General features: G+C 51.8%; 1 protein-coding gene across 1 annotated transcript in view; it reads left to right on the forward strand.

Moving 5' to 3' along the window:
• The window catches only part of LOC139405591 (intermembrane lipid transfer protein VPS13B-like), a 171,628-nt gene that overhangs the window by 65,029 nt on the left and 91,046 nt on the right, over positions 1 to 15,553 (forward strand). Inside the window, exon 5 of the mRNA XM_071148003.1 lies at positions 14,233 to 14,360. Within this exon, the coding sequence (XP_071004104.1) occupies positions 14,233 to 14,360 (128 nt within the window). The remainder of the gene's footprint in view (positions 1 to 14,232; positions 14,361 to 15,553) is intronic.

Below are 15,553 nucleotides of genomic sequence, written 5' to 3' on the forward strand. Positions count from 1 at the left end.
TGACCCGCTCAGAGAGAGACAGAGAGAAGCAGACAGAGGAGAAACTCCTGACCCGACTCAGAGAGAGACAGAGAGAAGCAGACAGAGGGGAAACTCCTGACCCGGCTCAGAGAGAGACAGAGAGAAGCAGACAGAGGGGAAACTCCTGACCCACTCAGAGAGAGACAGACAGAAGCAGACAGAGGGGAAAGCAGACAGAGAGATAATCAGACAGAGGGGAAACTCCTGACCCACTCAGAGACAGACAGAGAGAAGCAGACAGAGGGAAACTCCTGACCCGGCTCAGATAGAGACAGAGGGGAGACTCCCATCCCACTCAGAGAGGGATAGAGGGGAGACTCCCATCCCACTCAGAGACAGACAGAGAGAAGTAGACAGAGGGGAGACTCCTGACCCACTCAGAGAGAGACAGAGAGAAGCAGACAGAGAGGTAACTCCTGACCCGGCTCAGAGAGAGACAGAGAGAAGCAGACAGAGGGGAAACTCCTGTCCCGCTTAGAGAGAGACAGAGAGAAGCAGACAGAGGGGAAACTCCTGTCCCGCTCAGAGAGAGACAGAGAGAAGCAGACAGAGGGGACACTCCTGACCCACTCAGAGAGAGACAGAGAGAAGCAGACAGAGGGGAAACTCCTGACCCACTCAGAGAGAGACAGAGAGAAACAGACAGAGGGGAAACTCCTGTCCCACTCAGAGACAGACAGAGAGAAAACTCCTGACCCACTCAGAGAGAGACAGAGAGAAGCAGACAGAGGGGAAACTCCTGACCCACTCAGAGACAGACAGAGAGAAGCAGACAGAGGGGTAACTCCTGACCCGCTCAGAGAGAGACAGAGAGAAGCAGACAGAGGAGAAACTCCTGACCCGCTCAGAGAGAGACAGAGAGGAGCAGACAGAGGAGAAACTCCTGACCCGGCTCAGAGAGAGACAGAGAGAAGCAGACAGAGGGGAAACTCCTGACCCACTCAGAGAGAGACAGAGAGAAGCAGACAGAGGGGTAACTCCTGACCCACTCAGAGAGAGACAGAGAGAAACAGACAGAGGGGAAACTCCTGACCCACTCAGAGAGAGACAGAGTGGAAACTCCTGACCCACTCAGAGACAGACAGAGAGAAGCAGACAGAGGGGAAACTCCTGACCTACTCAGAGAGACAGAGGGGAAACTCCTGACCCGCTCAGAGAGAGAAAGAGAAACAGACAGAGGGGAGACTCCCGTCCCACTCAGAGAGAGACAGAGGGGAGACTCCCGTCCCACTCAGAGAGAGACAGAGGGGAGACTCCCGTCCCAATCAGAGAGAGACAGAGAGGAGACTCCTGCCCCGCTCAGAGAGAGACAGAGAGAAGCAGACAGAGGGGAAACTCCTGACCCACTCAGAGAGAGACAGAGAGAAGCAGACAGAGGGGTAACTCCTGACCCACTCAGAGAGAGACAGAGAGGAGACTCCTGACCCGGCTCAGAGAGAGACAGAGAGAAGCAGACAGAGGGGAAACTCCTGTCCCGCTCAGAGAGAGACAGAGAGAAGCAGACAGAGGGGAAACTCCTGTCCCGCTCAGAGAGAGACAGAGAGAAGCAGACAGAGGGGAAACTCCTGTCCCACTCAGAGACAGACAGAGAGAAGCATACAGAGGGGAAACTCCTGACCCGCTCAGAGACAGACAGAGAGAAGCAGACAGAGGGGTAACTCTTGACCCGCTCAGAGAGAGACAGAGGGGAGACTCCCATCCCACTCAGAGAGGGACAGAGGGGAGACTCCCATCCCACTCAGAGACAGACAGAGAGAAGCAGACAGAGGGGAGACTCCTGACCCACTCAGAGACAGACAGAGAGAAGCAGACAGAGGGAAACTCCTGACCCGGCTCAGAGAGAGACAGAGAGAAGCAGACAGAGGGGAAACTCCTGACCCGGCTCAGAGAGAGACAGAGAGAAGCAGACAGAGGGGAAACTCCTGACCCACTCAGAGAGAGACAGAGAGAAGCAGACAGAGGGGAAACTCCTGACCCACTCAGAGACAGACAGAGAGAAGCAGACAGAAGGTAACTCCTGACCCGGCTCTAGTATCTTGATGGAAGTCTGTTATTGGCTGCTGTGTTCTGGTTCGAGGGATCATGTTGACACTGGACATTTATTTATCTAGTTTAACTTTTCTCACAAAGTCAATCATTTATCAACGTAATGATGGTGGATAGAGAAAGAAAACAAACTGTAGGGAGGAATAATGAGATATAGGTAGACAGGAGAGGGTTATGGGTAGACAGGAGAGGTCTGGAGAGGTCTGTAGTCTGAGGGGAGAGAGAGAGGGTTATGGGTAGACAGGAGAGGTCTGTAGTCTGAGGGGAGAGAGAGAGGGTTATGGGTAGACAGGAGAGGGTCATGGGTAGACAGGAGAGGGTTATGGGTAGACAGGAGAGGGTTATGGGTAGACAGGAGAGGGTCATGGGTAGACAGGAGAGGGTTATGGGTAGACAGGAGAGGTCTGGAGAGGTCTGTAGTCTGAGGGGAGAGAGAGAGGGTTATGGGTAGACAGGAGAGGTCTGGAGAGGTCTGTAGGCTGGGGGTAGAGAGAGAGGGTTATGGGTAGACAGGAGAGGTCTGGAGAGGTCTGTAGTCTGAGGGGAGAGAGAGAGGGTTATGGGTAGACAGGAGAGGTCTGGAGAGGTCTGTAGGCTGAGGGGAGAGAGAGAGGGTTATGGGTAGACGGGAGAGGGTTATGGGTAGACAGGAGAGGTCTGTAGAGGTTTGTAGGCTGAGGGGAGAGAGAGAGGGTTATGGGTAGACAGGAGAAGTCTGGAGAGGTCTGTAGGCTGATGGGAGAGAGAGAGGGTTATGGGTAGACGGGAGAGGGTTATGGGTAGACAGGAGAGGTCTGGAGAGGTCTGTAGTCTGAGGGGAGAGAGAGAGGGTTATGGGTAGACAGGAGAGGTCTGTAGTCTGAGGGGAGAGAGAGGGTTATGGGTAGACAGGAGAGGTCTGTAGTCTGAGGGGAGAGAGAGAGGGTTATAGACAGGAGAGGTCTGAGGTTAGAGAGGGTTATAGACAGGAGAGGTCTGATGTTAGAGAGAGATATGGTTATGGGTGGACACGATAGGTCTGAGGTTAGAGAGGGTTATAGACACGAGAGGTCTGATGTTAGAGAGGGTTATAGACAGGAATGGTCTGAGGTTAGAGAGGGTTATAGACAGGAGAGGTCTGGGAGAGAGATGAGGAGGAGATAAACAGACGGAGAGATGGAGAGGAGATAAACAGAGGGAGAGATGGAGAGGAGATACACAGGGGGAGAGATAGAGAGGAGATACACAGGGGGAGAGATAGAGAGGAGATACACAGGGGGAGAGATAGAGAGGAGATACACAGGGGGAGAGATAGAGAGGAGATACACAGGGGGAGCGATAGAGAGGAGATAAACGGGGAGAGATAGAGAGGAGATAAACAGGGGGAGAGATGGAGAGGAGATAAACGGGGAGAGATAGAGAGGAGATAAACAGGGGGGGGGTGGAGAGGAGATAACAGGGGGAGAGATAGAGAGGAGATCAACAGAGGGAGAGATAGAGAGGACATAAACAGGGGGAGAGATAGAGAGGAGATAAACAGGGGGAGAGATGGAGATGAGATAAACAGGGGGATAGATGGAGAGGAGATAACCAGGGGGAGAGATAGATAGGAGATAACCAGGGAGAGAGATGGAGAGGAGATAAACAGGGGGATATATGGATAGGAGATAAACAGGGAGAGAGATGGAGAGGAGATAAACAGGGAGAGAGATGGAGAGGAGATAAACAGGGGGAGAGATAGAGAGGAGATAAACAGGGAGAGATAAACAGAGAGAATAGAACAGAGGCATGAAGCCGACCCCAAACCCTCCACCCATCCATCCCTCCACCCCTCCATCCTTCCACCCCTCCACCCCTCCATCCCCCCAGCCCCCATCCCTCCATCCCTCCACCCCTCCAGCCCTCCACCCATCCACCCCTCCATCCCCCCAGCCCCCACCCCTCCATCCCTCCTTCCCCCCACGCCTCCAGCCCTCCACCCCTCCAGCCCCCCACGCCTCCACCCCTCTATCCCTCCACCCCTCCAGCCCCCCCACCCCTCCAGCCCCCCACGCCTCCACCCCTCCATCCCTCCATGCCAGTAAGTCTGTTCTACCCTGCTCTGTCTTTGTGGCATGCTTCAACAGCACTCTAACAAATGAAGTCGGATAAATATTTAAATAAACAGCGACCTGCATCCAAAACAAATACCCCAGTCGGTTATTAAAAAGTTAGTCGCTGCCTCTGCGTGGCAGCTGTAAAAGAATATACAACACTTCATTTTATTGTAAACCACTTGTAATGGGAAACATACCGGCCAAGTCCAGCCTGGCAGGGAGATATGGGGAGAGAGAGGAACAGGGAGTCTGTTTTAAATAACAGAGTAGGGACAGCGTGTTGCTGAAGGACAGAGGGACACGTAGTGCTTCCTGTTGTGATCCCTGTAGTGATGTCAATAATGATTCTCTAGAAAGACCCGTCCACTAGTGATGTTATGGTGTTACAGGTGATCTGTGACGGTTAGTGTCTCTCTGTCCTTCAGCAACACACTGTGATTCCTGTTGTGATCCCTGTAGTGATGTCAATAATGATTCTCTAGAAAGTCCCGTCCACTAGTGATGTTATGGTGTTACATGTGATCTGTGACGGTTAGTGGCTCTCTGTCCTTCAGCAACACACTGTGCTTCCTGTTGTGATCCCTGTAGTGATGTCAATAATGATTCTCTAGAAAGACCCGTCCGTCCACTAGTGATGTTATGGTCTTACAGGTGATCTGTGACGGTTAGTGGCTCTCTGTCCTTCAGCAACACACTGTGCTTTCTGTTGTGATCCCTGTGGTGATGTCAATAATTATTCTCTAGAAAGACCCAGGTTACAGGTGATCTGTGACGGTTAGTGGCTCTCTGAAGAATTAGTGAATTAATATATATTAATATATACAAGGATGTGATGTGGAAACTGTACTATATGACTCTGACTATCCCTCTCTCTCTGGCTCCCTCTCTCTCTGACTCTCCCTCTTTCTCTCTGAATCTCCCTCTCTTTCTCTCTGATTCCCTCTCTCTTTGACTCTCTCTCTCTTTCTGACTCTCTCTGACTCTCCCTCTCCCTCTCTCTGACTCTCCCTCTCTCTCATCTCTTCTGTCATGCTTTGGTCCCAGTTTTTAAAGCCCCTGGTTTCATGTATATGTGATTGACAACAGTGACCCTGAACAAGAGAGGGAGGCAGTGATAGAGAGAGAGAGAGAAGTAAAGAGAGAGTTCTAGAAGAGGGTGGGTTGAGGGTGGGGCTGTAATGGCATGAGGCAGGGGAATAACAACCCTGTGCTCTGCTACAGGGAATAACCAGTATATTCCAGAACTCAGCTGTGAGGAGAGTAGGCCCTGAGGAATCGTTACAGCGTGGGAGGTTTGAGAGGCCTCTGGATGCTCCCTCCGTCACCTCTGCGAGTCGCCCACACAGCCTTGAGCCCCATCCCATGCCTCCACAGCGCAGCACCACTAAGCCTGAACTCTGAGTCCAGACACTTCTTTTCTCTCACAGGCCTACATCCTCTAACAGACCTGCAGCCTCTCTAACAGACCTACAGCCTCTCTAACAGACCTACAGCCTCTCTAACAGACCTACAGCCTCTCTAACAGACCTGCAGCCTCTCTAACAGACCTACAGCCTCTCTAACAGACCTACAGCCTCTCTAACAGACCTGCAGCCTCTCTAACAGACCTGCAGCCTCTCTAACAGACCTACAGCCTCTCTAACAGACCTACAGCCTCTCTAACAGACCTACAGCCTCTCTAACAGACCTGCAGCCTCTCTAACAGACCTGCAGCCTCTCTAACAGACCTACAGCCTCTCTAACAGACCTACAGCCTCTCTAACAGACCTGCAGCCTCTCTAACAGACCTACAGCCTCTCTAACAGGCCTACAGCCTCCTACAGCCTCTCCGACAGCCTCTCTAACAGACCTACAGCCTCTCTAACAGACCTACAGCCTCTCTAACAGGCCTACAGCCTCTCCTACAGCCTCCTACAGCCTCTCTGACAGCCTCTCTAACAGACCTACAGCCTCTCTAACAGGCCTACATCCTCTCTAACAGGCCTACATCCTCTCTAACAGGCCTTCATCCTCTCTAACAGACCTATAGCCTCTCTAACAGGCCTACAGCCTCTCTAACAGACCTACAGCCTCTATAACAGACCTACAACCTCTCTAACAGACCTACAGCCTCTCTAACAGGCCTACAGCCTCTCTAACAGACCTACAGCCTCTCTAACATACCTACAGCCTCTCTAACAGGCCTACAACCTCTCTAACAGACCTACAGCCTCTCTAACATACCTACAGTCTCTCTAACAGGCCTACAGCCTCTCTAACAGACCTACAGCCTCTATAACAGACCTACAGCCTCTCTAACAGACCTACGGCCTCTCTAACAGACCTACAGCCTCTCTGACAGACCTACAGCCTCTCTGACAGACCTACAGCCTCTCTGACAGACCTACAGCCTCTCTGACAGACCTACAGCCTCTCTAACATACCTACAGTCTCTCTAACATACCTCCAGCCTCTCTAACATACCTCCAGCCTCTCTAACAGACCTACAGCCTCTCTAACAGACCTACAGCCTCTCTAACAGACCTACAGCCTCTCTAACAGACCTACATCCTCTCTAACAGGCCTACAGACTCTCTAACAGACATACAGCCTCTCTAACAGACCGACATCCTCTCCTACAGCCTCTCTAACAGTCTATATAACAGACCTACAGCCGCTCTAACAGACCTTCAGCCTCTCTAACAGGCCTTCATCCTCTCTAACAGGCCTACAGCCTCTCTAACAGGCCTACAGACTCTCTAACAGACATACAGCCTCTCTAACAGACCTACATCCTCTCCTACAGCCTCTCTAACAGTCTCTATAACAGACCTACAGCCTCTCTAACAGGCCTTCATCCTCTCTAACAGGCCTACAGCCTCTCTAACAGACCTCCAGCCTCTCTAACAGACCTCCAGGACTGTGTCTGGTTTAATAGATGGAGCTGTAATGCTTCTAATGTCTCTACCTGCCTGGGCCTTCCCTGGGCCTACCCTGGGCCTACCCTGGGTCTACCATTGGCCTACTCTGGGCCTTCCCTGGCCCTACCCTGGGCCCACACTGGGCCTACCCTGGGCCCACACTGGGCCTACCCTAGGTCCACACTGGGCCTGCCCTGGGACCACACTGGGCCTTCCCTGGCCCTACCCTGGGCCCACACTGGGCCTACCCTGGGCCCACACTGGGTCTACCCTGGGCCTACCCTGGGCCCACACTGGGCCTACCCTGGGTCAGGACAGGTCAGGACTAGTCAGGACAGGTCTGACAGATCAGGACTGGTCAGGTCAGGACAGGTCAGACCAGGACTGGACAGACCAGGACTGGACAGGTCAGACCAGGACTGGTCAGGACAGGTCAGACCAGGACTGGACAGGTCAGAACAGGACAGGTCAGAACTCATGATGTCATCCTGGGGGACAGGTTTGTCCCCAGCAGTCTAAGCCTCTGTCCCAAATGGCAGCCGATTCCCTACGCAGGGCAAAAGTAGTGTACTAAATAGGGAATAGGGCTCTGGTCTAAAGTAGTGCACTATATAGGGAATAGGGTGCCATTTGCCAGCCAACCCATGGTGACAGACGGAGGGAGAGAGAAGAGCGGTGGTTGTTGATGTTTTCGGGGGAAAAAGGCGCTTCATGGTCAACCCGACGTCTGCATTGGCCGTGCAGCATTTACGTTGATACGGCCTCTGCAGCATTTACGGTGATACGGCCTCTGCAGCATTTACGGTGATACGGCCTCTACACCATTTGGGAGACGCGCGGCGATGCGTTACGGAGCCCCGTTTGGCCTCTGAGAGCCTCCAGAGGCTCGGCATTGCGTCACATCCTCCATCAAGCATGAATTGGCTTTAAGGTTAGAGGACTGTAGCTGGGAGCCTGTCATGGTTGATTCCCCCCGACCATCAGCACCCCACCCCCTCCTAGCCCAGCCTCACACCACTGCACCCCAAATCCCTTCTACCACAGCGTGCACCACCACCTCTACCACCCCTCCCCACTACCCCCACCACCATCACCTCAGATCAAATTGTATTGGTCACATACACATGGTTAGCAGATGTTAATGCGAGTGTAGTGAAATGCTTGTGCTTCTAGTTCCGACAGTGCAGTAATATCTGCTTGGGATATACACGGCTGTGACTATAATTATATATTATATATTCATACATTCATCTCTTGGTAGATAATGCGGTCGGCATTTGATTGTAAGGAATTCTAGGTCAGGTGAACAAAAGGACTTGAGTTCCTGTATGTTGTTATGATCACACCATGAGTCATTAATCATAAGTCATCCACCCCCGCCCTTCTTCTTACCAGAGAGATGTTTGTTTCTGTCGGTGCGATGCGTGAGGAAACCGGGTGGCTGTACCGACTCTGACAACGTATCCCGAGTGAGACATGTTTCCGTGAAACAGAGAATGTTACCATCTCTGATGTCTCTCTGGAAGGCAACTCGTGCCCTAATTTCGTCCACCTTGTTGTCTACAGATTGGGACATTGGTAAGTAATATCCTCGGAAGGGGTGGATGGTGTGCTCGCCGTCTGAGTCTGACCAGTAGGACGCTCCGTCCGCCTCTCCTGTTTTGGGTCGGGCCTCTGGGATAAGATCCCACGTCCAGGGTGACTGCGTTGTTTTGGGTCGGGCCTCTGGGACATCAGGCCCCACCACCACCACCACCTCTAAACCCCTCCCCACATCAGGCCCCACCACCTCTACACCCCTCCCCACTACCACAACAGGGCCCCTAGGGCGAGGAGAGGAGACAGTAAGGCGAGGAGAGGAGACAGTAGGGCGAGGAGAGGAGACAGTAGGACGAGGGGAGGAGACAGTAGGGTGAGGGGAGGAGACAGTAAGGCGAGGCGAGGAGTCAGTAGGGCGAGGAGAGGAGACAGTAGGGCGAGGAGAGGAGACAGTAAGGCGAGGAGAGGAGACAGTAGGGTGAGGGGAGGAGACAGTAGGGCGAGGGGAGGAGACAGTAGGGTGAGGGGAGGAGACAGGATTATCTTGGTCAATGTATGGCCACTCTCTGTCATAATTACATAGATATACACGGAAACTTACACACACACACACACACACACACACCTGTGAGCTCAGTCCTTCCACCCTCAGCATGAGGTAGGATGCCACGGCGACCACAAAAACCCACCGGCCGTCTTGATTTCGCTCTGTCACCTTGGAAATCCCCTCAGCTGTTTTAGTGATACTTAGGAAAGAGAGGTATTTCAGGAGGGTTGACATCATCGCCTGACAGCTGTGGGACAGAGGAGAGGAGAGCTGTATAGCGAGTTGCTGAGCTTAGCAGGCAGACCTTTAAATCATGGAATAATGTGTCTTAATGTCTCTTCAGAGACCCCACAGTCCCTCTCTCACCTGTGACGCTAACGCCAACTAGCCACACTGATGGCTTTACCATGCCCTCTCTACTGTAGCTAGCTAGCTAACTGATGCTAATGCTAGCCACACTGATGGCTTTACCATGCCCTCTCTACTGTAGCTAGCTAGCTGATGCTAATGCTAGCCACACTAATGGCTTTACCATGCCCTCTCTACTGTAGCTAGCTAGCTGATGCTAATGCTAGCCACACTAATGGCTTTACCATGCCCTCTCTACTGTAGCTAGCTAGCTGGTGCTAACGCTAGCGACACTGATGGCTTTACCATGCCCTCTCTACTGTAGCTAGCTATCTGATGCTAATGCTAGCCACACTGATGACTTTACCATGCCCTCTCTACTATAGCTAGCTAGCTGATGCTAATGCTAGCCACACTGATGACTTTACTATGTCTTCTACTGTGGCTGGCTAGCTAACTGACGCTAATGCTAGCCACACTGATGACTTTACCATGTCCTCTACTGTGGCTGGCTAGCTAACGGACGCTAATGCTAACCACACTGATGACTTTACCATGCCCTCTACTGTAGCTAGCTAGCTAAATGACGCTATATAGTGGTGTATGGGTGGTTTGGTCTACACCTGTTCTCTACACCTGTTGTATTCAGCATTTTACTGTAAGGTCTACTACACCTGTTGTATTCAGCATTTCACTGTGAGGTCTACTACACCTGTTGTATTCAGCATTTCACTGTAAGGTCTACTACACCTGTTGTATTCAGCATTTCACTGTAAGGTCTACTACACCTGTTGTATTCAGCATTTCACTGTAAGGTCTACTACACCTGTTGTATTCAGCATTTCACTGTAAGGTCTACTACACCTGTTGTATTCAGCATTTCACTGTGAGGTCTACTACACCTGTTGTATTCAGCATTTCACTGTAAGGTCTACTACACCTGTTGTATTCAGCATTTCACTGTAAGGTCTACTACACCTGTTGTATTCAGCATTTCACTGTAAGGTCTACTACACCTGTTGTATTCAGCATTTCACTGTAAGGTCTACTACACCTGTTGTATTCAGCATTTCACTGTAAGGTCTACTACACCTGTTGTATTCAGCATTTCACTGTAAGGTCTACCTACACCTGTTGTATTCAGCATTTCACTGTAAGGTCTACTACACCTGTTGTATTCAGTATTTCACTGTGAGGTCTACTACACCTGTTGTATTCAGCATTTCACTGTGAGGTCTACTACACCTGTTGTATTCAGCATTTCACTGTAAAGTCTACTACACCTGTTGTATTCAGCATTTCACAAATACACATTTATTTGATCTGGCCTCGTCAGGCTAGTTTAACAGGGTGGTCTCCAGGTCAGGCTAGTTTAACAGGGCGGTCTCCTGGTCAGGCTAGTTTAACGGGGCGGTCTCCTGGTCAGGCTAGTTTAACAGGGTGGTCTCCTGGTCAGGCTAGTTTAACAGGGAGGTATCCTGGTCAGGCTAGTTTAACAGGGTGGTCTCCTGGTCAGGCTAGTTTAATGGGGAGGTCTCCTGGTCAGGCTAGTTTAACAGGGTGGTCTCCTGGTCAGGCTAGTTTAACGGGGCTTGCTCCCTGGTTAGGCTAGTTTAACGGGGAGGTCTCCTGGTCAGGCTAGTTTAACGGGGAGGTCTCCTGGTCAGGCTAGTTTAACGGGGAGGTCTCCTGGTCAGGCTAGTTTAACGGGGTGGTCTCCTGGTCAGGCTAGTTTAACAGGGTGGTCTCCTGGTCAGGCTAGTTTAACGGTGCTTGCTCCCTGGTCAGGCTAGTTTAATGGGGCGGTCTCCTGGTCAGGCTAGTTTAACGGGGAGGTCTCCTCGTCAGGCTAGTTTAATAGGGAGTCTCCTGGTCAGGCTAGTTTAACGGGGAGGTCTCCTGGTCAGGCTAGTTTAACGGGAAGGTCTGCTGGTCAGGCTAGTTTAATGGGGAGGTCTCCTGGTCAGGCTAGTTTAACGGGGTGGTCTCCTGGTCAGGCTAGTTTAACGGGGTGGTCTCCTGGTCAGGCTAGTTTAATGGGGAGGTCTCCTGGTCAGGCTAGTTTAACGGGTGGTCTCCTGGTCAGGCTAGTTTAACGGGGAGGTCTCCTGGTCAGGCTAGTTTAACGGGGTGGTCTCCTGGTCAGGCTAGTTTAACGGGGAGGTCTCCTGGTCAGGCTAGTTTAACGGGGTGGTCTCCTGGTCAGGCTAGTTTAACGGGGAGGTCTCCTGGTCAGGCTAGTTTAACGGGGTGGTCTCCTGGTCAGGCTAGTTTAACGGGGAGGTCTCCTGGTCAGGCTAGTTTAACAGGGTGGTCTCCTGGTCAGGCTAGTTTAACGGGGAGGTCTCCTGGTCAGGCTAGTTTAACGGGACTTGCTCCCTGGTTAGGCTAGTTTAACGGGGAGGTCTCCTGGTCAGACTAGTTTAACGGGGAGGTCTCCTGGTCAGGCTAGTTTAACGGGGTGGTCTCCTGGTCAGGCTAGTTTAACGGGGAGGTCTCCTGGTCAGGCTAGTTTAACGGGGTGGTCTCCTGGTCAGGCTAGTTTAACAGGGAGGTCTCCTGGTCAGGCTAGTTTAACAGGGTGGTCTCCTGGTCAGGCTAGTTTAATAGGGAGGTCTCCTGGTCAGGCTAGTTTAACGGGGTGGTCTCCTGGTCAGGCTAGTTTAACGGGAGGTCTCCTGGTCAGGCTAGTTTAATCGGGCGGTCTCCTGGTCAGGCTAGTTTAACGGGGAGGTCTCCTGGTCAGGCTAGATTAACGGGGAGGTCTCCTGGTCAGGCTAGTTTAACGGGGAGGTCTCCTGGTCAGGCTAGTTTAACAGGGTGGTCTCCTGGTCAGGCTAGTTTAACGGGGAGGTCTCCTGGTCAGGCTAGTTTAACGGGGAGGTCTCCTGGTCAGGCTAGTTTAACGGGGCGGTCTCCTGGCCAGGCTAGTTTAACGGGACTTTCTCCCTGGTCAGGCTAGTTTAACGGGGCTTGCTCCCTGGTCAGGCTAGTTTAACGGGACTTGCTCCCTGGTCAGGCTAGTTTAACGGGGTGGTCTCCTGGTCAGGCTAGTTTAACGGGACTTGCTCCCTGGTCAGGCTAGTTTAACGGGGCATTCTCCTGGCCAGGCTAGTTTAACGGGGCTTTCTCCTGGCCAGGCTAGTTTAACGGGGCTTTCTCCTGGCCAGGCTAATTTAACAGGGCTTTCTCCTGGCCAGGCTAGTTTAACGGGGCTTGGTGGTTTGTGTTGTGTGATGATATGTGTGTCTGTTTGTTACCATCAGTATCTGCTGGCTGGAACAAACATCCGTAGTCACGTCAGGAGGCAGGACCTTCAAACCTTGTCATGAATATCTCTGTCCACCATCATGAATGTTCACACTCCCCTTGGCTGTTCATCTCTCTCTCTCTCTGTGGGTTCAGAGATGAGCTCACAGTGAAGTGTCGTTCAGATGTCCTGACTGAATACATGAGACATGTACTATACTGATGAGGATCTGACGTTCAAACCTGCTCTGATCCGTAGATCTGTCTCTCTACTCCATAGATATGTCTCTCTGCTCTGTAGATATGTATCTCTGCTCTGTAGATATGTCTCTCTGCTCTGTAGATCTGTCTCTCTGCTCTGTAGATCTGTCTCTCTGCTCTGTAGATCTGTCTCTCTGCTCCGTAGATATGTCTCTCTGTCTCTCTGCTCTGTAGATATGTCTCTCTGCTCTGTAGATATGTCTCTCTGTCTCTCTGCTCCGTAGATATGTCTCTCTGTCTCTCTGCTCCGTAGATATGTTCCTCTGTCTCTCTGCTCCGTAGATATGTTATTCTGCTCCGTAGATCTGTCTCTCTGCTCCGTAGATATGTCTCTCTGCTCCGTAGATATGTTCCTCTGTCTCTCTGCTCCGTAGATATGTTCCTCTGTCTCTCTGCTCCGTAGATATGTCCCTCTGTCTCCTGCTCCGTAGATATGTTATTCTGCTCCGTAGATATGTTCCTCTGTCTCCTGCTCCGTAGATATGTTATTCTGCTCCGTAGATATGTCTCTCTGCTCCGTAGATATGTCTCTCTGTCTCTCTGCTCCATAGATATGTTCCTCTGCTCCATAGATATGTTCCACTCTCTCTCCTGTTAGGACTCTGTTGTGTTCTCTCTCCCATTCTCTATGGTCCCTAATAATTCTCTCGTCTCCTAATAATGGTATATTAACCGTGCTTCTCTCTCTCTCTCTCCCTCTCCCTCTCTGTCTCTCTCTCTCCCTTTCTCTCCTTCTCTCCCCCTCTCTCTCCCTCTCTCTCTCTCTCTCTCTCTCTCTCTCTCTATGTCTCTGTCTATCTCTCTCTCCCTCTCTCTCTCTCTATCTCCCTCCCTCTGTCTCTCTGTCTCTGTCTCTCTCTCGCACCCTCGATCTCTCTCTGTCTATGTCTTTGTCTCTGTCTATCTCTCTCTCCCTCTCTCTCTCTATCTCCCTCCCTCTGTCTCTCTGTCTCTGTCTCTCTCTCGCACCCTCGATCTCTCTCTGTCTCTGTCACTGTCTCTCTCTCCTCTCTCTCTCTCTTCTCTGTCTCTCTGTCCTTCATTCTCTGTCTCTTTGTGTCTCTGTCTCTCTGTGTCTCCCTCTCTCTCTCTCTATCTCCCTCCCTCTGTCTCTCTCTCTCTGTCTCTGTCTCTCTCTCGCACCCTCTCTCTCTGTCTCTCTGTCTCTCTCTCTCTCTCTCTCTCTCGTTATCTCTCGTTATCTCTCTCCCTCTCTCCCCCTCTCTATCTTTCCCTCCCTCCCCAGAGTCCCGTCCTCTGTCCATCCCTATGAAGGTGATGCCTTCCTCTCCAGAGACCTGGACTACCCCAGAGGAACGTATGAAGGAGCTAATCTCTCACGTCTGGGACGCCGTCAAACGACTCACACTACAGGTACATACGCTTCTCACTCCTCCTCCTCTCCCTCTCCCCCCTCCTCCTCTCCCTCTCCTCCCCCCTCCTCCTCTCTCTCTCCTCCCACCATCTCTACATGTCTTCCTCTCCCTCTCCTCCCCCCTCCTCCTCTCCCTGTCCTCCCCCTCTTCCTCTCCCTCTCCTCCCACCATCTCTCTACATGTCTTCCTCTCCCCCCTCCTCTTTCTCTCCTCTCCCTCTCCTCCCACCATCTCTCTACATGTCTTCCTCTCCCTCCCCCCTCCTCCTCTCCCTCTCCCCCCCTCCTCTGCCTCTCCCCCTCCTCCTCTCCATCTCCTCCCCACCTCCTCCTCTCCCTGTCTTCCTCTCCACTTCTTCCCAACGATCCTCTGATACCCCACCACCCTGTGGCGCGTCCGTCCGTCCCTGCGTGGCGTCTCCTCCTCTCCCTCTCCTCCCCCCCCTCCTCCTCTCCCTCTCCTCCTCTCCCTCTCCTCCCCTATCTCTCTCCCTGTCTTCCTCTCCACTTCTTCCCAACCATCCTCTGATACCTCACCACCCCGAGGCGCGTCCGTCTCTGCATGGCGTCTCCTCCTCTCAGCCCAGTACAGTTGGGTCCTGACCACACCGTGTAACAGTGATCAGTGGTTCTGTCTCTGTCCTGCTGTCAGTAGAGCTGAACAGAACCGTCCCACAGCTGGTACTGAAGGACCGACTGGAGATTCCAAACACAGTCAGTTAGTTTATTTGACTGTGGTGTAAACACAATACCTAATGGCTGACTCTTCTGATACACATGTACCCAATTAGTCACGGGGGATTTTTCTGTATTTTTCTGGAAAAGGACAGTATAATGTGTTGTTGTACTGGTTGACTGCTGAATCCACTTAGAGTTGAGAAGGAGAAGGTGTGTGAAAACTGTGAGGGGGTAGATCTGTGAGGGGGTAGATGTGTGATAGTAAACTGTGAGGGGGTAGATGTGTGATAGTAAACTGTGAGGGGGTAGATGTGTGAGGGGGTAGATGTTTGATAGTAAACTGTGAGGGGGTAGATGTGTGATAGTAAACTGTGAGGGGGGAGATGTGTGATAGTAAACTGTGAGGGGGTAGATCTGTGAGGGGGTAGATCTGTGAGGGGTAGATGTGTGATAGTAAACTGTGAGGGGTAGATGTGTGATAGTAAACTGTGAGGGGGTCGATGTGTGATAGTAA

Source organism: Oncorhynchus clarkii, chromosome 3 (assembly GCF_045791955.1).
Source record: "Oncorhynchus clarkii lewisi isolate Uvic-CL-2024 chromosome 3, UVic_Ocla_1.0, whole genome shotgun sequence".
Classification (NCBI taxonomy): Eukaryota; Metazoa; Chordata; class Actinopteri; order Salmoniformes; family Salmonidae; genus Oncorhynchus; species Oncorhynchus clarkii.